At 35.9% G+C, this 23,976-nt stretch overlaps 3 protein-coding genes and 1 non-coding gene across 6 annotated transcripts in view; 2 read left to right on the forward strand and 2 right to left on the reverse strand.

The window, feature by feature from the left end:
- The window catches only part of LOC135609554 (probable protein phosphatase 2C 60), a 9,026-nt gene extending 5,386 nt beyond the window's left edge, over positions 1 to 3,640 (forward strand). The window contains exons 4-5 of the mRNA XM_065102931.1: positions 70 to 306; positions 3,111 to 3,640. Coding sequence (XP_064959003.1) covers positions 70 to 306; positions 3,111 to 3,362 — 489 coding nt within the window. The 3' untranslated portion in view covers positions 3,363 to 3,640. The remainder of the gene's footprint in view (positions 1 to 69; positions 307 to 3,110) is intronic.
- A 469-nt stretch (positions 3,641 to 4,109) lies between these two features.
- LOC135608915 (3-hydroxyacyl-[acyl-carrier-protein] dehydratase FERN, mitochondrial-like) lies at positions 4,110 to 6,638 on the reverse strand. Of its 3 annotated transcripts, none has more exons than XM_065101977.1 (4): positions 6,274 to 6,638; positions 5,547 to 5,662; positions 5,349 to 5,464; positions 4,110 to 4,392 (listed from the first exon to the last, which is right to left on the reverse strand). In XM_065101977.1, exons 1-3 carry the CDS (start codon positions 6,571 to 6,573, stop codon positions 5,368 to 5,370), a joined length of 513 nt encoding a protein of 170 aa, XP_064958049.1. In that variant the 5' UTR covers positions 6,574 to 6,638; the 3' UTR covers positions 4,110 to 4,392; positions 5,349 to 5,367. The 3 variants fall into 3 exon arrangements, with proteins under 3 accessions (XP_064958049.1, XP_064958048.1, XP_064958047.1); XM_065101976.1 differs by having other exon boundaries at positions 4,110 to 4,426; XM_065101975.1 differs by having other exon boundaries at positions 4,110 to 4,429.
- Positions 6,639 to 7,392: 754 nt separating this feature from the next.
- On the reverse strand, positions 7,393 to 22,947 carry LOC135609555 (serine/threonine-protein kinase STY46-like). Its single transcript, XM_065102932.1, has 16 exons — positions 22,539 to 22,947; positions 22,017 to 22,131; positions 21,554 to 21,654; positions 21,343 to 21,453; positions 20,570 to 20,624; positions 17,607 to 17,717; positions 15,004 to 15,054; positions 13,375 to 13,547; positions 13,176 to 13,283; positions 11,785 to 11,858; positions 11,453 to 11,628; positions 10,533 to 10,631; positions 8,975 to 9,055; positions 8,829 to 8,882; positions 7,852 to 7,986; positions 7,393 to 7,771 (listed from the first exon to the last, which is right to left on the reverse strand). The coding sequence occupies exons 1-16, from the start codon at positions 22,754 to 22,756 to the stop codon at positions 7,706 to 7,708; spliced, it is 1,728 nt and encodes a 575-aa protein (XP_064959004.1). The 5' UTR covers positions 22,757 to 22,947; the 3' UTR covers positions 7,393 to 7,705.
- A 707-nt stretch (positions 22,948 to 23,654) lies between these two features.
- LOC135611483 (U6 spliceosomal RNA) lies at positions 23,655 to 23,752 on the forward strand. Its single transcript, XR_010486611.1, has one exon. It is a non-coding gene; the product is annotated as a U6 spliceosomal RNA (small nuclear RNA).
- The last annotated feature ends 224 nt before the right edge of the window (positions 23,753 to 23,976 follow it).

Below are 23,976 nucleotides of genomic sequence, written 5' to 3' on the forward strand. Positions count from 1 at the left end.
TAATACCAGATTTTCTTTTTGCTTTTCATTTTCTTTGCTTCATTCAACTCAACAGCATGGCTATTTCAGGTCTGTAGGTCAATTGGTGATGTATACCTTAAAAAGGCAGAATTTAACCGTGAACCATTACATGTGAAGTTCAGACTCCGTGAACCTTTCAAGAAACCTATCCTGAGTTCAGAACCATCAATCACTGTTCATTCACTTCAACCTCAAGATCAATTCCTTATATTTGCATCTGATGGGCTTTGGGAGCATCTAAGTAATCAAGAAGCTGTTGATATTGTTCAAAACAACCCTCGCAGTGTAAGTTCTATATTTCATCCCCTCATTGTATTGTTCATTTCTTGAAGTAATTGCTGTCTTTTACATTTTGTTGATTTGATTTTAAAGAAGTTGGGACCACCTATATCGATTTTTTTTATTAGAAAAAATTCATATTTTCATGACAACTCATCAACTGAATACTTGTTGAATTAAGTGTTTGGTGAACTGTTTCATGTGTATGCATCAGGTACAATGTGTCTTTTATGTGTAAAAAATTTAGGAGAATTTGGTATACTTGCTGTGTGATTCAGGTCATTTTATATTGTCTAGGCTCATATAATTTGAGTGCAACCACTGGTTGCATTTCTTATGTCTAGGAATTTAGGGGTTGCACCAAACTAGGATGATTGTATATGGTTCTTGGTTGACTTTCTTCTCAGTGCTAAACACCTAAGTGCGTTGATTTTTCTTTATGCTACTGGTTTATTTAGAATATATTTTAACATCGTACATTGTTTTCTTAATACATAATTGTTCTTTTCTATAATATAATAATATATAAGTAAATAAATTAATAAACTAGTCTAGGTTCATTTTAAATGAGATTTTCCTATAGTCACATTAAGTATAAATCAACAGGCAAGAAGATTATATTTCAGTGCAGGAGCAAGTGTTAAGTGTCAATTCATGTGAGATTTTGCAGTAAGCACTAAGAATTTGGATTCTATGCCCTTGTAGAAGTGCTTTCGGTGATCATTACAAAAATAAAACTTTATCCTATTGTTCTATGATTGACATGATAGATGAATTTCTTGATAGTACACATGCCCAAAACATATAATCTAATTTGGCTGATCTTGAACCTTCACCTTGCAGTAAATTTGTTTCTTTATGCATTCAGTCTCAGTACCCAACTTCTTGAGCCCTAACACCATTATAGGTTGCCCTGTTTCACAAAAAAATACGCATCATAAACTCTGACAGTTATGGCCTACATATAACTTGAGCAACATGTGAAACAATCTAAATTTAACATGAATGCACAAATTTGGACTTGTATCTGAGATACAAATTTTGGTTATATATTTTGAGAGCAAGTTGCTAGAACAAAGGATAACAGGCCTCAGGTACCATAATTAAAATCTCAAATTTTCTTATGTCAGTTTAATTTTAATTTTCTTAGCAAGCAATAAGAACAACTTTGTTGCCATACTCCAACAACAACCTCTGCTGATACAACTATAAATTCCAGTGGGACATTCATCTATATACAAGCTTAATAGCTTTCCAAAAGAAAGTTCACTTCATAAAACAAATTCACTAGTATCTAGAAGTACACAAACTGATATTTGGTTAGAATAAATTTGAGGATCTTTTAGAAAAAGATAATTGAGGAAGTGTTGTGTTCTTCTATGGCTGTTGTTCCAAACATTACACAATGTCAAGATTTTATTGCAAATTTCACAGATCAAAGGTTAACTTAGAAAAAAAAAATGTTTTCAAAAGCATTTTGGCAGGAGCATTGACTTCGTGAAATACTTCTTTGTACTAATTCATCCTGATTTAATAGTTTCCCCTTAACTGCCAAATAATCAAACAGTAGTTGCTTAAGATTCAGCTACTGAACCATATACAAGGTTTGACCAACCCACTTCAGTTTTATATTCACTATTGTTTTCATATGTTTCCTTCACAAAAGTTTACTGTTATTAGTAAGCAATTAAATTGGTTCATCCACACTACCAGGAATTCTGCGACTTTTTTTGCATAAACCTTGATAAACAGTGTTAATAGCAGGTGCCACAAATCACCTGCATTTACAAAATCATCAGATACTCTTGCTGAGACTGTAAGTTTGAACCTTTGGTAAATTTCCTAAACCTTAGATCAAATAGAGCCACTCTAATTTTCATATGAAGATAATTAAGTAATTACCATTTCCAAAGTGAAAACAGATTTGACTGCTAACCTCACCTCAGTTGAAATTTCTCTCCAAGTCTATTTCCTATCATTGGGGCATGAAGATCCAAATAAGTACTCTAATTTCTTTCTATTTTTAATCTTCATGTAGTAAATTTATTTTACCAATTAGAAGTGGTTCCTACTGAAAAATAAGCACGACTGCTTAAGGGCAGCAGTTTTATTCCATTCCTCACATCCCTTATACCGAATATTTGTTTATTTGTTTGCTACATAACTCCTTCATTGTAACATACCGTCACATTTCTTTCTATCCGTGCGAAACCATAAGAACCTCCCAGAAATGTGCTGCTCATCTTTAGAAAACTTGTTATGTAATAGGAGTATAGGGCACCGATGCGGTTATAGGCTAAACAGTCTGATCGTATCAACTGTACTATTCCATCATAGGTTAAAAATCTGTTAATCCCGCTCTATGCAGTTAACCTCTCTCTACTCCTTATAATCAGCATAGTGAAGTTACTCGTAATCAATGGCACCCCCTAAATATATCACAGGTACACTTCACTCTACTGAATCAAAGCAAACAGAGTCTGTTTAAAATTTGGAATCTGAAAAGGCATTTTCTTTTGTTATTGAATTTTCAAATCAAAGATTTTGATGGATATTTGATTTGTGACATGGATAGGCAACACACGGAGACATCTGAAACGGCTTGTGGGGTAGAAGGATGCATGTAGAAGCAGCATCTACAATGTGCATACTAGGATTTTCTATTAATTTAGATAATTAATTGCAGTTCTTTCAATAATTGACTTACATTTTTGAGCAAAACCTTATGGATTTACCTACCAAGTATTCTACATTGATTTGAATTCACTAACAGTGGGGTCCATGAAATTTCTTCTGCACAAATCCTGCAGGGGAGTGCTCGAAGGCTTGTGAAAATTGCACTTCAGGAAGCAGCTAAAAAACGAGAGATGAGGTATTCTGATCTCACGAAGATCGGACGTGGAGTGCGTCGGCATTTCCACGACGATATAACGGTTATCGTTGTATTCCTCGACAACAATCTTATTAGCAGGGCCAGCTCGCTCAGGGGCCCCACTCTGTCAGTGAGAGGGGGTGGGATCAATGCGCCATCCAACTCCCTCACTCCCTACACAACACCATGAGATCTCTGAGCTTCTCGGTAGAGCCATCTCAGTGTATTAATCTATATGGTGTACTAAATCAAACCAGACCAACATCCATGATCTTGCCCTCACTTACATAGCCAGAGAAGAGCTTCACAGCACCAGCAATACATCTGTACTTTTCATCTTTACACTGTAGCATTCCTTTATGCAGAGACTGGTAAACTTTGTATTATGTTTATGAATTTGGGAGGGTGTAATGTTTCAGGCATTGAAGTGGAGCTGACACTACACACTAGGATTTTCCCTCTCTTTCATTTTGTCTTCAGCATGTGTTGGAGTATATCCTTACCTGGTGACATTTCTTATTAATTTGTCTAAGCTACATACATTATGTCTCTCCAGCAGATATATATATATATATATATATATATATATATATATATATATATATATATATATATATATATATATATATATGGGGATTTAGAGAAGTAGAATTTATATGTGAATCCAGCATCATGTCAAGGAAAATTTAACTGGCTAAGCTTTGGTTCATTGGATGATTAGTCGGTCCAACGGTTTGATTGATCAGAATGTCAATAAAATAAAATAATTATATTATATTATATTATATTATATTATTTATTTTCTTTCTTCTTTTTCTTCCTCTCCTTCCTATACTTGTTCTTTTATCTCCTTTTATTCCCTTCTCTTGTCCTCCTATATCAAATTGAATGATACTTGATGATTTAAGCTCTGAACAGTTCTATAAGTCCAGTGCAGTAACCTGGAATTATTTTCGAGAAATACCAAATAAGCAGTCAAGAAAAATACAAAACCGTATGTAGAGTTACAAACAATCAAAGTTTAGTACAAAGTACATTATCCAATATGCAACTCAATTTGGAAAGACAGCAAATCCTTGACTGCCTTTGTGGAGGTACTCAACTTCATCAGCTGCAAGATTTATCGCCAAAGGAACTTTTTGTTGATGTCTTATGGACTTTTTATCCACCTGATCGCCCATGCCCTACTGAACTTGTTAGTCTTAATTGCTGGCCATGCTCTGTAATAGGCGTAAGTGGATAAGATCTTTCCATCTGCTATAGGATGCAGAAAAAGTTGAGCAATGCAAATAATGTTAGCTATGTTGTTTGGGAAAAATTCTAAGACAAAGATGTTGAACAAAAAAAATGATGCGTGCCATGTTCACCATGACCAACTTGAATTCTTCAACTCAGAATGACTGAAACATGAGTGTGACGATGCTTAGACTAAGTTTATCAAAGAGGAGTATGGAAGTATATCAGAGAAAATGTTATAGGAAAGTACAACAAATTAGAATAAAAGGCATGAACATGTCAAATACCTCAATAGAAACATGAATATGCCAATAATCTAAAAGAACAGCGTATATCCGACCAGATAGCGCAATCTCCAATTTACAATTTTAAATCATGATTAACATTAGGATGCAGACAATGCACATGGTCTAATACTAGTAAGTCTTTGAATTTGTCCATGGTCTTAGATAATTGCTAGAAGCACTTTCAGAAAGCACTTGTTCCAATTGACAAAATTTTCAACGTGATTAACATTAGGGTGAAAGCAATGAAGACAGATTCATACTAGCAAGTAGACAAACAACAAACTCGTAGCATGTGCATTCAAGGAAACATTGATTACGACAATGCTATTGCAATCCCTTAAAAACATCAAAACTGAACTTATTATAATATCCTTTCTAATTACTCTCCACCTCTCTTCTCCCTCCTTTTATCCTATCACTGGCTTTTCTCTCATCCCTTTATCCCTATTTTCTCTCTATTCTCTCTTGGAGATAGAAATCACCATCGAAGAAAGAATGTGCTCGATATGAGGCATACATCATGCCAAACTTCAATTCTTTACAATTTGAATCAAACATTTAAAGAAATTATGTTCTGCAACTGTGGTATGTAAAGGTGAGCATAAACCAGTAGGACGAAACAAGAACCAATGATGATTAATGAAATCATATACCTGTGCATGCGAGTTCTTGTTATTTGCTCAAAGTTAGTGTTGGTATAATAGTTGTTGCTTCCCCCGCGACAACAAGAGTGTCCTCATTTGTAAAGCATTTCGTAGTAAACTTCACCCTGTCATAAAAGCAAACAGAGATTTTTGACAAAAGGAGTAAAGCAGAACTCTGAAATTAAGGAAGTCTACGTTGTATCGGACATGTATTGGTTCTTGTATTGCCGCAGATATGTTGCTTGCACTTCAGCAAGAACCTCATCACCAACGTAGACAGGCAACTTAAACGTCAAAGTCTGAGAAACATACGCTGCTCCAGGCTGCACATTTGTAAAAGTAAAACCAATAAGATAAATCTATCACATGAAGAACAAAACAACTGCTAAAGAAAACACTTACAAGAAGTGCAAGAATTTTCATTTGAAAATATTGCAGCAGACTATACAATATTCCAAAGCAGCAGACAATACAATTAAGCTTTTGTTATATCTATGTGGGTGTTACACCTAACAATTAATGTACCGGCTTGCATATACCCACTCTGTTGACTCAGAAACCCTAGCGGCTCATCTGCCATTACAAGCATTGGTGACACAATCTGAGATAGTGCATGTTTAGGCTGATTACAGGGTTACAAACCAGGATTGCTAAAAGTCCCAAAGGATCTTCAGCTCATCTCTTTGAACTCCTAACTAAATAAAGGTAAATGGTTATGATCAAAGCTCTCCTTGATGTGAAAAGAGTCAATCTTGTTGCCTCAACACAATAAGCGACAATCAAGAAACAAAAGATGTGTTCGCATGAATTGCTCAACTTTCCAATCAATTTAACTTTCGGAGACCAACACATTAGCCCTTCAGGTGTTCGACAAAGACTCCAGCAGAGAAAAAATACGATCATTTCTCCTAAAGGAAAGACCAGAAGGACGTACGAAATGAGAGGCGATGACGGAAGGGAAGAGCGAGGCGACTAGCATGCCGTGGACGACGCGGCCTCCGTCGAAGCCGGCGACGGTGCGGGCGAACGCGTCGTCGAAGTGGACGGGGTTGCGGTCGCCGGTCACCTCGGAGTACCGGACCACATCCGACTCAGAGAACCGCCTCGATTCCCGGAGCACGTCGCCGACGCGGAGCAGACGCGCCGTTCCTTCCGCGGAGGAGGAGAAGGGAGAGCAGAAAGAGGCGAGACGAGGAAGAGAGGAGAGGATCCGGACCAAGCGGACGAGTTGCATCGCCGTGGGTAAACTCAAAGCCTCGAGAGAATATGACGGCGATGATGGACGCTCTAAAAATGATCACGATGATCACTCATTGAAGTGGCATTAGGAGAAGAGCAATAGGGAATATAAAAAGAATTTACTAAAAAATATAAATAAAAATCAATTATTTTAAATTTAACTAATAAAATATTTTTTTTTATATAACTCAACGAGTAAAATAAATTTTAATTTAACTAATAATATAAATTTTTTGTTAAACCGAGTATCAAATCCTCATAAATCAATATACTCCTGTAATGATTTGGATTTTCCATGAGTTCATTTTTCTTCAAATTTCTTAATTCTTATGAATATATTTTGGAGGAGCAAATTTTTATTTTTATTTAATATGACTTTTATGCTCATAAACTCATTATGATTCTTAATGAAAATGATAATTATCTTTTAAAATCTGATAAATTTGATAGTTTCAAGAATTTATTTTTGACCAAATAAGTAGGTTTTCAAGAATTAAGTTTCTCAACGAATGGTTGACTTGAAGCATTAGAGACTTCATTTTCGAAATAATGACAAATTCTTATGAACAAAGTCTAAGCTGTAATACCGAAAAATGGATTCGGAATACCGAATTATGAAAACTAGCAGTCAATAAAATTTAGGAAAGAAAATAGAAACTTGAGAAAGCTTTTCCTCATCACAATCAGAAAAAAAAAGAGAGACTAAATAGACTATTAAACCCTGCAAAGGAAAAAAGAAGAAGTGCATAGTTGATTCTACCACAAAATTGCAAGCAGAAGTTGAGATATGTCAAGCCAAAGAAGTTTCACAAGCACAAACAATTCAACAGCAGAGACTGTTGTTCACAGAATGATAAGCATCCCACACACCTTAGCATTATCCATTGTAGATCTACATTTCATTCCATGTTTTGATGAAAACATGTAAATGACTTCCGGGAATGATGGATTAAATGGAGAGAGAGAGAGAGAAGACAATAAGGGAGCTACATCTCAAAAACTGGAAGGTCATAAACTAACTCTGTACAACTTTAAGGTGCTTCCACAAAGAACTGGAAATTGCTCACAATGATGCCAATGATATGTGCACATACTAAGCCACAAGTAGCATACTTAATTCAGTGGCCTCACCTGAAAACTGAGAAGATACTGCCCGATGGCTTTTTCTGACGATCCTCAGTAACACAACCAACCTGTTCAAGACAATCACTCTGGAAAATTTGGAAACCCTCAAAGTCACTACAGGGATAACATTTTTTGATTAGTACTTAACCTCGTTGGCTATACGTTGCAGTATCTCAAGGATACTTGAAAAATCAGGTCTTCGAGCTGGATCCTGTTGCCAGCATTTTTCAATCAGCTCAGCAAGCCTTGGATGAGTATTCTCTGGAATCGGAGGTCTTAAGCCCTGTGCAGAAAGAAGGAACCGATTACTTTAGATGTTAACATAGAGATTATCTTTCAAGCCTTTTTCAGCAATGTTCTGAATATAAAGCTCAATATAAATTGAGAAGAATCAAATATTTGGCACAAAGTTCAAGAATATAAGCTTGATAGATTAAGCTATGCATTCAGCAAAAGCTTGAAACCAAGATAATAATAGCTGATGGTTAGCCGACACCAGAAAATCCTATCTTCTTATTTGCAGTTGATGCCTATCCAAGGAGCAGTCCTATAACATTCTCTATAGTTGGATATCTTGTAATAAGAAAAACATGACAAGATTACAATGGAAAGTGAAGATTATATAAAAGGCATGATAAACCAATAACTTAGCTACAGACATGGCAACCACAGGAAAAAAGTTATCTATAGCACAACCAAGATAGCACCCATGGCCACTTCATATAGTATTAGAAAATTGGATGAGGTAACAAAATTATTATCTCTCACAATACAGATGAATCACACTTGAATCTCTCATTAATGTTGAAGCGAAAAAATGAGTTCATTTATTGGTCTCAATCTGAGTGCTCCATGCTAGTCCACTTAGTAATAGAACATCCATTAGTCAAAATGAAAATCCTATATGCTTGGCGTCACAAAAATAGCATGCCAAGTCATTATTGAGCTATAGATATAGAAAATGATGGGTTAATTGCGGGGGGAGATTGTTGGTGGGATGTAATGCCTCACAATGTCCACTGACACAATAACAATAAGACAAATAGACAATAGCAGTAATAATGATAATTATGAGGAATAATAAGATGGCTGAACATCCAAATGACTCTGGGAGCTAGTGTATACCTTTAGAACCACACCTAATGCTGCTTGGAGTGGTGTTAGGTTACTATATGGTAGCTGGGACAAATGTGAGAAATTTCAGACACCATCAGATTAGCAGATAAGGTAAAACATACCGAAGAAAATATTTATATATATTATGAACTTACCTTAGATGTAAGCAGTTCCCAAAGAACAACTCCAAAGCTAAAAACATCAGCCTTATGATTGTATGGCCAGTGTGCAATGACCTATATTTGAATTTTATACCGATGGACACATCAGAATGAATAAAAAAAATGAATTTATTGAACAATAGAATCTACAATATATTGCACATTGACATTAATAAATCAAGGAATACCATTCTCAGGAAATTATGATCATGCCACCATGTAACCACTACTATCTGATAGAGCAACATCTGATCAAGCATTTCTAGCTTCAAATAAATTAGGATAAATCAATTGGTGAGCATTATTCCACAGCATAGGAGGTCGCAAAACAGAGGGGCCCCCAATAAAAACAAAGGAATTTTACCCATATCAATCAGAAATTATATGTTGTTTCAACTGTGCACCAACCGATGATATAGTTTTACCATTATGCTATAATTTTAGCCAATTTTACATGTAGAACACTTCTCAGAGTTAGCAACTTATTTGATTGGAGCAGCTAACTCTCTATAAAATCTTATTCAAGTGGACTCCAAATAATCATAGAAGAAGACCAGGATAAGAGGCGAATAACAGAATAGATTTGGAACCCTACATGGGGACCAACTAATTGGCCAACCAACTTTCAATCACCCAAGCCATAAGGTTGTCACCTAAGCCAAGGGGCTGGCACCCCTATTAGATACCCATAATCCTCCCAACAAGGCTTAACTATGGGTGGGGGGACAGTAGAGTAGTGGTCTTGATCAAAGTCCATAATATAGTTTGTTGTAGCCATTTGACACATAAGTTGTAAGAGCAATCACAACAATATCCTCTCTTCTAGAATTCCTTTTCATTCCACTTTCATTCTCTTCAATCTCTCTTCACACCTCTCTCCTTTCTCTTTATCCTCTAGCTTTTAGGTTTCCTCCTCACAAAGAAAGGAAGAACTAAATGGTTGGTGAACATCGTATCAATTTAACAAAACTGAAGATGTCATTTCCACAATGTTGAATTGCTCCTCCACCAAAACCCAAGCTCACAATGAATACTTGAAGGTGATAAAATGCAGATGGCCATATCCGAATAACTACAACTCAACATCGAAGAAAGGAGAAACAGAATGGTGAGCCCTTTGTCTTCACATAGCTAATTAAAGAGTGCATGACTGAACTTATCCTTCAAGTTCCCATAAAACCTATTCTAGAAATGCTGGTAAGTCCCATCCAACCTCATTCTCTTGTGCATATAGAGACAAAATTGAGAGATTGATACCAATTGAGGAGATAGAGTGTCATCTCCACAATGTGGCTAACAACATTCAGATACATCATTTTGAGAAAAAAAAACGAAAAAAAAAACTGTCTGCATAGCCTGTTCTGCACTGTAATGGGTGATACAACCCTGCATAGGGTGTACCAGATGGTATAGACTCTGTACCATCTGATACAGGTTTGATACCAAGCCAATTGTCTGGTACAGAAAACCATATCGGATGGTATTGCAAATCTCGTCATTCACACATGCAGTAAATCAAACTTGCAAAAAAAAAAAACATCGAATTGATTACCTCAGGTGCCATCCACCTATATGTTCCAGTTTCTGCAGTCATAACTCCTTCACCCTGAGCTTTAACACGTGCAACACCAAAATCTGCAACCTTAACAACCTGTGAGATGAACTATCGATTGAGTATTAAAAATAATTGATACCAAAGAACAAAAAGAAGAGAATTTGATTATGATACATCTAGAAGTGACATTGTTTAGGAAAAGAAGATAAGATGTATGAGAATTGCAACACAAAATATATATTTATGATTTATAGAAGAATTAGAGATTGAAAGTCCAAGTATACTGGTATACGCATTCTTTATAAATATAATTTCTCATTAATTCAGAGACATTGTAAACATGTAGAGAAAAAAGAGCAAATGGTTGCTAAATTACACCTAGAAATGCTGCTTTAGTGATGTCTCATCATACGTTCCAATGTACCTTACAATGCATATCAGCCAAAGAGTAAACGACATGAAGTGAAGTTAATCACCAGATACCCCCTTCAACTACTTAGTTTTTTATTTAATAATTTATCACCTGCTGGTTTGGTGTTTGCTGTCAAGAAACCAAGATATAAACCAGCTGGTGTATTTCATTAGCAGTACCAACTTAAAATTTTGGGTTTGAGGCTCTGGCTCCAGTGATCTAGTTAAGGACTAGACAAAGGCAACAATACAGCAGCAAAATTGACTGTGGTGTTTCAACATGTCATTCTAACATTTTGCAGCACAATAATGGTGGCAAACACAAGTATGTCAAACAAAAAGGCTTGGATGATACACTGACATAGAAGGGCCACATGCAGCCATAGAGTGGCCAGCCAAGACCTTTTCATGGTTAACCTCACCTGGGTTCAAGTTGGAGGGTCTTAGAGGTACCAGTATATTATCAACTATCAGAATTGAAAATTGCATGAACTCAAATAGCTTGCCTTGTTTTCATCGATCAGAAGATTGGAGGACTTCAGATCTCGATGGATTATGTTATTTTGATGCAAGTAGTTCATTCCTTTTGATACATCAGTAGCAACTCGAATTAAAACTGGAAGCTTGAAGGTTCCTTTATGTTTATGAAGAGAGTCATACACACTTCCTCCTGACATGAACTCTGACAATAGTACAGAATATACAGAAGGAATGAACTATGTTAAAATCCTTGTGACAGTAGTACACAAAATAGAGGAGTCCTTAGAAGTTGCATATGTTAAAATCCTTGGTTAAATATACAGAATGTAGCAACCCAAAGTTGTTCAAAAAATAATACCTGTAACAATGCATAAGCTAGGAGGCTTTGTACAAGCACCAAGAAACTGCACAACATTTTTGTGACGAATCTTCCTGCAAACTTGTATGAAGGACATTAGTCAACAAAAGAAAAGAAAAAGGTATACTCATGACAGGCAGTCATAACATAGTCCAAAGTTTCACTGAAGGGCATTAATAGACAAACAAAGTTGCATGACAAAGGCGCATATGTCAGTAAACAACAGGAATATATTAATAAAAAAGGTATAGAGCCAGATTGGAACTCATGACTAGTATACTATATACCATAACAAACAAAGTCGTACCTAATGAATCCTTTTACCTAGAGCCTGAAAGATACTGAGATGAGTTGCCACTTCTAACATCCTCTCTCATGTGCAAATAATGAAGGATTAGTAGAATTGCAATGTGGACCCAAGCACAAGAAAGCATTGTACATTGTCATTGACATTGGAAAGTTGTGTAATCTGTACCTGATATCAGCCTTTTGATGAAATATGCATCTTTCAGAAAATTTTGTGGTACATCGAAATAAAAGTCTGTCATACCGAAGCGTACCGCCCGTACTGGGTGGTACATACCGGTCCGATAGGTTATCGGTACGCGGACCGCCCGGTACCGCTACAGTACTACAGTACTATACTGTAGCACTGCCACAGTATGAAAATATATAAAATTGTCGGTACATCAGGGTGTACCGCTCGGTACACCCTGATGTACCACCCGGTATACCGGTACCGTACCGTACCAAGCCCGGGTCGAAACTCCGGTACGGTACGGTTTGGCGACCTTGCATTGAATGATGAGGTGAGGTTGAAATCAAATATAATGTACATTGAACTGAGGTTGTCTAATTTGTACCTCATATTTGACTCTCGATCAAATATGCTTCTGGTTTTGTCAGTGAACCTTGAAAGATGAGGCAAGATTACTTCTAAATGCATATTGTGGAACAATTTCAAGATTTATGACTTTTATGGATGTTGAAATTGTAATTACCTAGTACCAATTTCGCCAAAAGTGCACATGATAAGAATGGTAAGCTTTAACATAGTCCAAACTCCAAAGAATCAAATACTGTTCGAACTGATAAACATATACCTAGTGCCTAAAGAAAAATGCACATGGTAAGAGCGGCCAACATTAACATAGATCAAAGAATCAGATACCTGTTAGGTCAATGTTTACAAGTATAACCAGCAATTCTTGACAGACATGTAACACATCATATCCAAATTTCTTATTAATTGTTTAATTGAATGATAAGATCTAACATACCATATATACTATTTCTCACAAATCCAAGCAACAAGTGCTCAAGCCCCTGCTGTTGAGAGCACAGGTAACTGACTGAAGACTATACACAAAATGGAGTTAAATGTATCTAACCGCATAATAAAAACTTCATGAGCAAATTCTTGCTGCAAATCAACATCTACACGCTCAGGATTTAATACTTTAATTGCCACGTCCTGGCTACAGTATGTTCCCCGATATCTGAAAAGGATTAATATTAGACAGGGAAATTGGTAAGAGAAGTTTCTGTTAGTTTTCATTGCCTTTTGAATTGGTCAACCAGAGAACTCACAGATCACCAAATGATCCTGATGCAACTTTATCACCAAATTTCAGAAGTCGTGAATCAATTTCCCATTCGTCAGTTACATGTGCTGGTACTTCAGCATGATTAAAGGTGCCTTCACTAGATTGTGCAATTTCCATCGCAGGAGACCATGTATGAGCTTTCAACCATGCTTGCTTCTGTACAGAATTTGAGAACCATTTCACAAATTTTGAACCTACTGGAGTTTAGTATTAAAGATAACAAAAAGCCAAAGCATAGAGGAAGAGATGAAACAATTTGAAAGACAAAAGAAGCTACATAATAACAAAGAACATCAATATCTCTAACTGACCAGTAATGTACAATAGATAACTAACCCAAAAAACTCATTACGGAACCTCAATCTGCACCATTGTTACTCAGAATAATATATCAACTAATGCATTAGTAAATAATGGAAAGAAGAAATATTCTCTTATCTTATAATTTGCTGAGTCTCAATACAAAATAATAAAAGGAACAGAAAAAATAGCATGAGACGAGGACCACCAAGATTTTCAAATTTGGACACTGGATTTGTGTTGGTCCATATTCAGACCAGTATGAATCTTGTCTGTTTCACAATACCAACACATGGTATGCTGAAACGTACCAAGGTACTAAGAACAGAATTTTTTTTATTTTTTTGGGGAGAGAAGGAAAAGAGGCCGAGGAGGAGGTGGAGAAAAGCAAGGGAAGAGGTGGTGAAGAAAAGGACAAGGCAGCAACGGAGAAGAAGTTGTATCGATTTGATAGGGCCAGAGGGTGACAGGTGATCGTGTACATGGGAGGCACGACAATGAGCAGAGGGAACAAGATGAATCAAGAGAGAAAAAGAGAGAGGTATTTTTAGGGGTTATATAGGGTAAAAACTAAAAAAAGAAATCTGGTAATAAACCCTGGTTCATAGGGCATACAGGATAGTAAACCTTGTTTCATAAGTAGACTGACCAGAGAAAAAGAGAGGCATGAGACACAAAGGTGGTGGTGATGGTATTTTTAGGGTAAAAACTAGAACTGGGATATAAGCCCGATTCACAGGGCTTACTAGAGTGTAAGCCATGTTTCGGGTTGTTCATGTTCCAGTCCATGAGCAGAATAGAATGTACCATGTACTCTGCATCGGTCCTCCTGGTCCATTGATCCGTGTTCCCATTAAATGGTCTAATTTTCTTCAACATATATAGAGAGGTTCAAGTAGTGCTTAACTTTGTATCGAGGTATTCTCACACAGATCATCTAGGTCATACAAACTAACTAAATAGGAACATTTTTTAGCAAAAAAACTATTTTTGAACAAAATTTCAAGCATAAGAGTAAGAATATGAAGTTCATAAGTAACAGAATATCATAATTCTGACTAGCTAACCATGGAAGTAATGGATCAACATTGATTTTGAAATTGTACTATATGCAAAACTTCCAAATAAAGAACAATTCAGGATGATCCAATTTTTGTTATGTTTGCATTGGAAAGAAAAATCATCATCAGTTAAAACAATAATCGGAGAATATTAAACGTATTAAATGGTAGCAGCTTCATAATTTCATATCTTGAAAAAGGAGACAATCAACATGAAAATTGTCAGCAGCCTAAAAAGATAAAGAGAATACCCCAATCTTCAAAATTTGCTTCTGCAAGGACTCTGTAAGTTTCTCAATTTCCTAGAAATTCAAGGACAAGTGAGTTAACCAACTCAATGAACCAGAAGGAAAAAAACAGAAAATAACCCATAATGGCTTTTTATTAAAAGTGTAATGTGATTACCATAATCGACATTGTTGACATAATATCACCAACTAGTCATTATTCTGAAAGAAGTAATGGACTATTCAAAAAATATTTGAAAACTAAAAATTGTAATTTCCACTTTCCAATTAATTTCAAAGATTTTTAAGTATTTTCTAGGATAAAGATGCTAAGCAAATTTAAATGCTTGACAACTGGCACCTGCATAAATGTCAAATACCAATCATAAAAAATGCATACATGATAATTCATGGTATGAAAAGAACCTTAAAATAACACTATTTGCATTTAAATAAATCCTAATAGAGGCAAGACATTGTCATTATCTATTGAAAATTTAGTATTTCTAAGGTTATATTTTGAAGTGATGAGATTCTAGTTGAAATAAATTCTAGAATTGAACCATGGATACAAATATTGGAAACCAAAAGTTCCAAATTCAGTATAATTAAGCCATGTATATTATGTGCAACTTCAGAAATACTGAAAATAACATTACAAGTATAGTTAAAATTTAAAATAGATGAACAAGAAGTTCAATAACAAGTCGTATGGACCAAATTCTTTGAGGTCAGATTGTATGGATGTTTTCCTTCCAGGTCTGCTAAGACTTGAAGAAAACAAAACTATTCAAACTAAAGAGGTGGACAAGAAGGTCCTTGAAATAAAAGTTTATAGATCTCAATTATTATTATTCATAAATTTAAAATAGGATGATAAAATGGGGAGGGAAATGGAAGCAACCATCTTTACCAGACTAAACTCTCAAAGATTCAGGCATGGTTCAGTAGTCAAAGAACCAAGGTATGGGCGGTATGTACCGACCCAACAGAAGACCGATATGGGTATTATATCGGTATGCCGCCATGTATCATGTGCCAGTACGCTTGGTACAACTCGATACGTATCATATCGACAACTGGTCAGTACACCGGTATGGATTAGTAAGGTGAACCTTTGAAGGAACATTAAGCTTTCATGTACCTATAGGACCCTTTGAAGGAACATTAAGCTTTCATGTACCCATAGGACGGCAGCCTTTACAGGGTTCCTTAAGGACCAACTCACTCTACTTGGACTAACAGCACATGGAAAGCCTTCCACTAGCAAGAAATCTTTCTTTTTCGCAAGATGATTTGTCAGTCATGTCAGCATTCCCACTACTGATATCTCCATTTAATGGTTAATTTTTTTAAAAAAATTCTATAGGCAGTTGTATGGCTAGATATGGTTTATAGATGATAATTAAAAATCTGGCCATACAACTAAGGCAGTTGCTTGCCAACATGATATGGTTTACAGATGATATGTCCATATTGCTATAAAAACATGACATATCAATGTCAACATGTGCATCTTAGAAATACAAAAACATTGCTTAAGGCAGTTGTATGGCCAGATATGCTAAAAAAAACTTTGTATTTCTAAGATGCACATGTTGACATTGATACGTGGGCTACTAGGAAAGATAAAAGAAATACCCATATGCGAGAACACTTATGGTAACTTTGATTTGGGATTAAATGATGAAGAACACTTTAAGGTAGTATGGACATGTTCATAGGAGACATAAGTAACAGTTAGATGAGTTTAGTTAATTAGGATTAATAGCACGAAAAAAGTAAAAAATAAAAAAAGGCTTTAAAAACTTAGTTAGAAATGGTTGTGGCTGAGGTTTAGGCTAACTGATGATGTTGCCCTCCACAAGTTTCAGTTCACGCAATCATCCCCAAATAGTTAGGACCTTATGGCTTGTTCTTGTTGTAAGCTTCATATACAACAACATAACATCTTTAATTTTATGTGTTATGTCAATTTCTCTATATGTATGTATGTTGTAGTAAAGACATTGATTTGAGTAAAACTTGAATAAAACAAAATTAGGCAAGGCGTTTCCAGGAAACCGTCTTCAAGATAGATAATTTTCCCACTGTGATGCAGATGGCTTCATGAAAATTCCATCTCCAGGATACAATGCTTATTACTCGAAATAATCAAGACTGCACTTCTTGATTACTTTAAGAATCATAACTCAACTAGACAATAAAGAGAGAAAAATTCAGTACTTTGCTTGCACTAGAATTTTCTTATACGCCTTTACTCTTCAATATAGAGGAGTTTATATTGTCATTGAAAGGAAGCTAAAACACCCTTAGTTATCCTGAAGAGTTAAGACTTTTTGAACCATTACAGCACATTAAACTGAGTTTTTAAACTGCAAACAATTTCCATAACTGTTCCCTCTTCATTCCTTTTCCTTTTTTTATTTATAGTAAATTCCATATATATAACAATGTAGATGTCAAATCATAACTTCAGTAGACACCTATTCCTAAACATTACTAATAATAGCACACATCAATAATATATAATACCTTAAGTAAAAAAATAAAATAAATAACTCTGATGTCAATAATGCATGTTATTTTATGGTGATAAATCAAATAGAGTTCACAAGAAAAATTACCCCATGAGGCCATCCATTAACAACAAAGACATCTAACGAGTAACCATCATTTGTTGAAAATGCATGTGCTTCTTGAATGTCCAGGCCAACATCCCCAAGCAAAGAAGTCAACTGGAAATACAGCAAGTAATAGAAATCATAAAAAAAGAACAATCTCAAGACCATATCAACAGGAACAATAAGTATTACTTCTATAATTGTTACATGTAATTTCGCACACAAGCACCGAATAACCAAAGGATAAAACACTACTTAATTTCATCCATAAGATAGATCATGAAGCATAACTTTGTGGTGTTTCAAAATTTGGTCGGTAAAACAATATGTATCACTTAAAGAATGTGTCACCATCATATAATTGATGTACAACAAACTCATAGGCATTTACTTTCGCAAGATTGAAAAACAAAAGAAATGCTTTCAGCAGAAATAATGGTATGGAAATATGTACAGTAGAATTGTGATGCTCCTCTCACTTGTATTTTTGCAGAGCACATGAACTTTTGGAAAAAAACACACTGATATACCAATTCCATGATATCAAGCAAACAACAATAACAACAACCCTCCCTTGGAGCATTTCCTATCATTGAGCTATTGAGGGCAATATAGCCCCACATGGTGATCTACTACATTCATTCTCATATTGAGATTAAAAAAAAATCCTACCTTGGCTATCAGCTACTTAATGCAACCTTCTTTTTCTCTGGCTACAGTGGAATTGTTTGACAGTATCAAGCATTTTCAAATAAATTGCTGCAGTGAGGTAAAACATCCTTATTCACTTCAGCTTTTCTAGCTGAATAAACCATTGTTTTGTTGCTGATAGAATTTTAATTGGCAAAGTGCTTGTCTAACTCCATGACTAGCGTTACTGGTGGGAATCTTATATAACTGATAAAGTATAGACAAGGTTACAAGACTAATAATACCCATTAATTTACAATCAGTCCCTTGTCTCTGAAGTTTCTTCTTTTCACCAAAGGAGAAGTTACCCCTGATCACCTGATCGCAATTCACCATTTATCAGGGATTAAATGCTCCTAAAAATATTAGTGTCTCTGATTTTAAATCTTGATGTTTGAGATCAATGAAGTTCTTCAACAAGCCACTGTGAGAAAAAAAGCATGGATCCATATTGGGATTCATAAATTAATTGGAAAAGGGAGGATTATGAGAAAATATCAGAAGAATTGGAACCATACTTGGAGCAATAAATTAATTTGGCAAGCTCTCCAACCTATAGTGCATAGGTTACAACCAGAAAATAAGAGAAGGAAACAAACACAATTCAGATGCAATAAATTAATAACTAGTAAATAGCATTGAATGAAAAAATTGTTATCTAGCAAAATATAGTACATAACATTATGCAAAATAATTTAAATTTTACATCATTATGCATAAAATTACAAAATGCAACTATAGAGTAATAAATGCAGTACTATGAGTTTGCACAAAACAACTTTAAAAAATTAAAGATAAAAAATATGAGTGTATAATTGCAGCACGCAACAAATCATGAAATATTGTATGTTAAAGCTGAAATTAACGAAGTATTTGCATCATCAAATTTTAAAAATTATAATGAAAAATAGTTAGCTTCAAAATTAAAATTTTAAATTTGAGGATTATAAAATAGTCAATTATAAATAATTATGAACTAAATAATGAAAAGTTGCCCAAATATAAACCTCGGATCCGTATTATCCAATCCAACCAATCCGATTTTGATCTAGACCTTAATGTTACCCAACTTAATGTTCTTTGCTCAACATTTATTTCCAGAGAGAAAATCTGAACTCAAAATCTTATCTTTTGCCATCACAATTTCTTTCATTGACCCTATCTATCTCTCTGAAATACTATATCACTGAATAAATTAATGAAACAACGGGTCCAAGTTGAAGCATGCCTAAATTACATACCGATCTGAATGATGTGACAATCCTTGATCTGGGTCGCTGTTGCCTCATCCTTAAACTGGTACAATCCTCTCCTCTCTCTCTCTCTATCTTTCTCTGTCTATCTATCTATCTATCTATCTCTATCTCTATCTCTATCTCTCTATCTCTCCACCCCATGGTCTAGGTGATACCAATTGGTAGTTTGGTACTTGACTTAAACCAAGTGTAGGTACACTAAACCTTATGAGTCCAGCCACCAACCAGTACCGGTGCTGGCCTGAGATTTTAATCCATGATTGTCACATAACAATACTCGGACAAACTTGTTTGTGTGACTTAATGGCCTAAAAAGAATATCTCAATGCTCAAAGCTTCAAGCTCCAACCAATCAAAAGTTTGGACTAGGTCAACATATGCAACCTTGTCCTTGCAAGCAAGGTCTGCCATACCGAATCGTACCGTCCGGTACGGGCGGTATGTACCGGTCCGACAGGCCAGCGGTACACGGACCGCCCGGTACCGGTCCGTACTGTAGTACTGTAGTAGTACACTGTAACAGTGCTCGGTACACCATACCGTACCGGTACCGAGCCCAGGTCGAAATATCGGTACGGTACGGTATTGCGAACCTTGCTTGCAAGTAAAAGAAGAAATTTCTGAATTCAAACTTGCATCAACTACATTGTTCCACACTTGTTAATAATTTGGAATGAAGCATTTCAAGTCATATTGGTTAAACCCTGCTCCATAAAAATTATTTAATTACCAAGTATCAATTCTAGTTTTACTAATCCAAACGTCCAATCATTAAAAGCCACTGATCGAACTAGTCTATTTGGATGTACTATCTGCGGCAAAGCATTGTATTAAGAACATATCATATTTGGTTACAAGATCTAGAACCTACAACAAGCTCCAAGATATGACAAGAAGTCAAAGGCATGTGATAACATAATATGAAATTAGAAATTAGCAGCCTTCAGATATACGAATGTTCAGAAAGAAAATATGATATGAATAAAGGAATCATGTAGCATGATGAAGTAGTTGGATTACCAAATTGAGAAGTTTTGGTTTGTCAACCGTGGAAATTGTTATTTCATGTGTAGGCCTGCAAGATAACCAGAGCAACAGACCATTAGTGTTCAAAATGCAAACTAAGTGGAACTATACAAACTTGCAATAAAACATTCATCTTAGTCAAAAAGTTATTTTAGTGTATATACAAAAATAGAAGGAAGAAATATATGAGTTATTTACAGTATAGATTTCTATCTGTTATATAAAACTGACACTTCAGTTATCATCAGTTAATAGATTGAAACTAACTCCACCTCACATCATACGATACATGAATAATCAAACATGATCAACATTCAACACACAGAAACACGAAAGTTCAATTGGATAGAGAATACACAAGATATATATCTCTGATCCTTATACACAAACTTTACAATGTACAAGGTTTTGAAATACCAATTCAGCACCCATCCCTATAACCTGTTAGACCAATATGGTATGAGTATACGAGGCAATCAACCCATACCACCCGGTGTCATTGAATAAAATAAATAAATAAATAAATTGAATGCATACCAGTGTTGAGCTATACATTTCAATATTAATACTAGATTCATAATTACTGATCAGTACATATAGGTCCGACTGATACTTAAAACGTTGCAGACAAATATGCTTATATGTGTATGTAACATTATATACATATATATTCACATTATTAGTAAAGTTATCCTTTTGTCTCCCAAATAAAATCATCACTTAATGTACGAGATATATTGATCCAGGTGGAATTTGAGGAAAGAAACCTGGGTAAGAATTGGAAGGCACTTTCGCCTTGAACATGATGCCTGCTGCTCTCATTATCAACATCGATGACCTCAAGATCAGCCGTGGAACCAAGGGAAGGCAAATGAACACTGAGGATTTTGTAACAAATTCTTGAAACACTAGGAGAATAATGAATGGGAAAACTTTATTTGCATAGAGAACAGCAGTGACAACAAGAAAGTATTGCACCTTCGTTTCCTAAAGGAAGCTGAAGAAGATAGAATCCTCGCCTCCCCTCGTGCACTGGAATCAGAAGTATCATCTTTGTCTACATCAACAGCTTGAATTACCTAGAATGGATTAACCATTGTTATAAAGCCATAACCAAGAGCACGATGTCTCAAGGTAAACAATGAAGTTCAAAAAGCCAATTCAAGCAGAAAAATCATGCTTCAGTATGCAGTGTATGTGGAAGGCCGAAAAAAGGTGATAGTAAGCTGCAGACAAAAGTTTGCATATTCCAAATTCAATAGTAGGACACAACCCAAATTAGTCCCAATCAATCCACTGTAAATGAGTAGCAAGTAATCAGCATTGGTGGAAACAACAGGCATTAATTTGAATTCCATTAAAATAAGCATGGAGAGTGTATCTAAAGATAGAATATTCCATGTGGAGAATCACATGATGGATAAGCAAGTTAGGCTTTTACCTGAAGAAGACGGACGGCAAAGACGGGCCTCTTTTCAGGATCTCGAGCATGTTCCAGCAACTTTATATGCATCAAAACATCCTCGGCCCTCTCCACATTCACATCCATCGCGTAACTGCAGGGACCAAAAAGTAGCAGATCAATAATGAGTCAAAAAATGGAGAAAACGCATCAAATCGGGTGGCCATTGAATAACTATAAAAAAACTAATCTGGAAACAAAGAACAAATCAACATGTTAGAAGCAATAATCAAATGATGGAACTCAAAATCATGAGGGAAGTTCTATAACCCAGTCAGCAGCATCATTTTTCACACAATAACGACGACATGTGGATGGTTTGCAAAAACAAGTAACCAAGAACTGAATTCGAACGATGAAGTAGAATTCGGATTCAAAAGACAACACCCAAAAAAGCCAGACAAAAAGAGGTCAACAGATGGAAAAGCACCACCTTTCAGTCTTCAAAACCCAATCGCAAAGCATCTGGAGCAACAAGAGGCAGTCGCAACAGAGACGTACCAAGCGGGGAGACGATGAAAGTGGGTCCACAGTTTCCCCTCAAAGGAGGGCAAGAGCACCTCTGGCAGCGCGGCCTCCCTGAGGCGGTGGAGGACCTCGTTGAAGACGTCGAGCCGGTACTGCTCTTGCATCTGCTTCTGCTGCGGCCGCGGGTGGTGTACCTCCGACGAATCCGCCGCCCGGCTGATGCAGCTCTCCGTTGCATCTTCCCTCTCCATATCCGTTTTCAAAACACAACGCTAATCGAAGAACAACAAAAAGATCCGATCTTTTGGTCTTCCTTGTTGCAAAAATCTCTCCTTTCGCCGGATGGGAGGGCTCAGGTTGTAAACGAGGTTGCGACCACACAGAGGCGGTCCAATTAATAATATATACCCAATAGGTCGAGAAAAAGTAAGAAATGACAGCAGAAGAAAACAGAGGAAGAAGCGAGAGATGCCGAAGAATATCTCTTTGGCTCGGATGATCGAAGCATTTAAATATAATAACTGGCGTCATCTCCGATGAAGTCAGTTGAGTATATCAAACAAAATCTGAATGTTAATGAAACAGAATCATGCATTCACAAGAAGCGGCGTGCTCTGCTCACAGAGACCGGATTCGGGTGTGCAATGCGCAAATCATCAGCACACAAGTCCGTAGCAACCTTGGTTGACTTTTGCGTCGACGTTAACATATCAAAGTCAACACCCAATTATTTATCCAAAAAAAGCCCACGCAAAATGATATCATCATCACCGAGTTGAATCAAAGAAGCAAGAAGGGTGGTGATCTGACATTGCACCGAGGATAGGCAGGATAGGCCGCGGTTGACTCCGTAGAGCTGAAGAACGTTTCTTTTCTTCATGGGAGAACAGTGACAAAGTCCAGCAAGAGCTACGCTTGACGCACTACATAAACTCATGCTTTGCATTAGGATGGTAGCAACAGATTGACCTTCGTCTTCACCTCAGTGCAGCCACAGCATTGTTCTGTGTCACAGAACAATGTCCACAGACAATATACTATTTGGAAAGCATTCTGCATCAATCAAACATAAAAGAACACTAAAAAGGTAATCTCACGAGCTAACAATTATGGCTACGAGAATATTCCTATTTTAGGATTTATGATGATGTCTCATCGGAGATATCCGATAAAATTGGAACGATACAAAGTAGATTAACATGACCCTGCACAAGAATAACACGCACAAATCGAGAAATAGGATTTATGAAGATAGTGTACTCCAAGTACAAGGAATTTCGAAACGAGAAGAAATCCTTGTGAGAAAAAAAATTATTGTTCTATAAATATTTCATGTGTCTTTACACTTTAATTGAGGGATAATAATATGTGAAAAATATTTGAAAAAAAAATATATAAATACACTATATATTTATGTGAGAGAATATTATAAGGAGTTCAAATTTGATTCTTTTCATGAATATAGATATTG

This window comes from Musa acuminata, chromosome BXJ2-4 (assembly GCF_036884655.1).
Source record: "Musa acuminata AAA Group cultivar baxijiao chromosome BXJ2-4, Cavendish_Baxijiao_AAA, whole genome shotgun sequence".
Lineage (NCBI taxonomy): Eukaryota > Viridiplantae > Streptophyta > Magnoliopsida > Zingiberales > Musaceae > Musa > Musa acuminata.

What these genes read in the sequence shown, in the direction of transcription:
- LOC135608915 (XM_065101977.1), bottom strand. Translation starts at nt 6,573, where the DNA reads ATGCAACTCGTCCGCTTGGTCCGGATCCTCTCCTCTCTTCCTCGTCTC. An exon ending in CCGTCATCGCCTCTCATTTC is followed by an intron (nt 5,663 to 6,273) that starts GTACGTCCTTCT and finishes ACAAATGTGCAG; the next exon opens with CCTGGAGCAGCGTATGTTTC. An exon ending in CAATACAAGAACCAATACAT is followed by an intron (nt 5,465 to 5,546) that starts GTCCGATACAAC and finishes CTTTTATGACAG; the next exon opens with GGTGAAGTTTACTACGAAAT.
- LOC135609555 (XM_065102932.1), bottom strand. Translation starts at nt 22,756, where the DNA reads ATGGAGAGGGAAGATGCAACGGAGAGCTGCATCAGCCGGGCGGCGGAT. An exon ending in TTAATGGATGGCCTCATGGG is followed by an intron (nt 15,055 to 17,606) that starts GTAATTTTTCTT and finishes TTGAATTTCTAG; the next exon opens with GAAATTGAGAAACTTACAGA. An exon ending in CATTAGGTGTGGTTCTAAAG is followed by an intron (nt 7,987 to 8,828) that starts GTATACACTAGC and finishes CTTTCTGCACAG; the next exon opens with GGCTTAAGACCTCCGATTCC.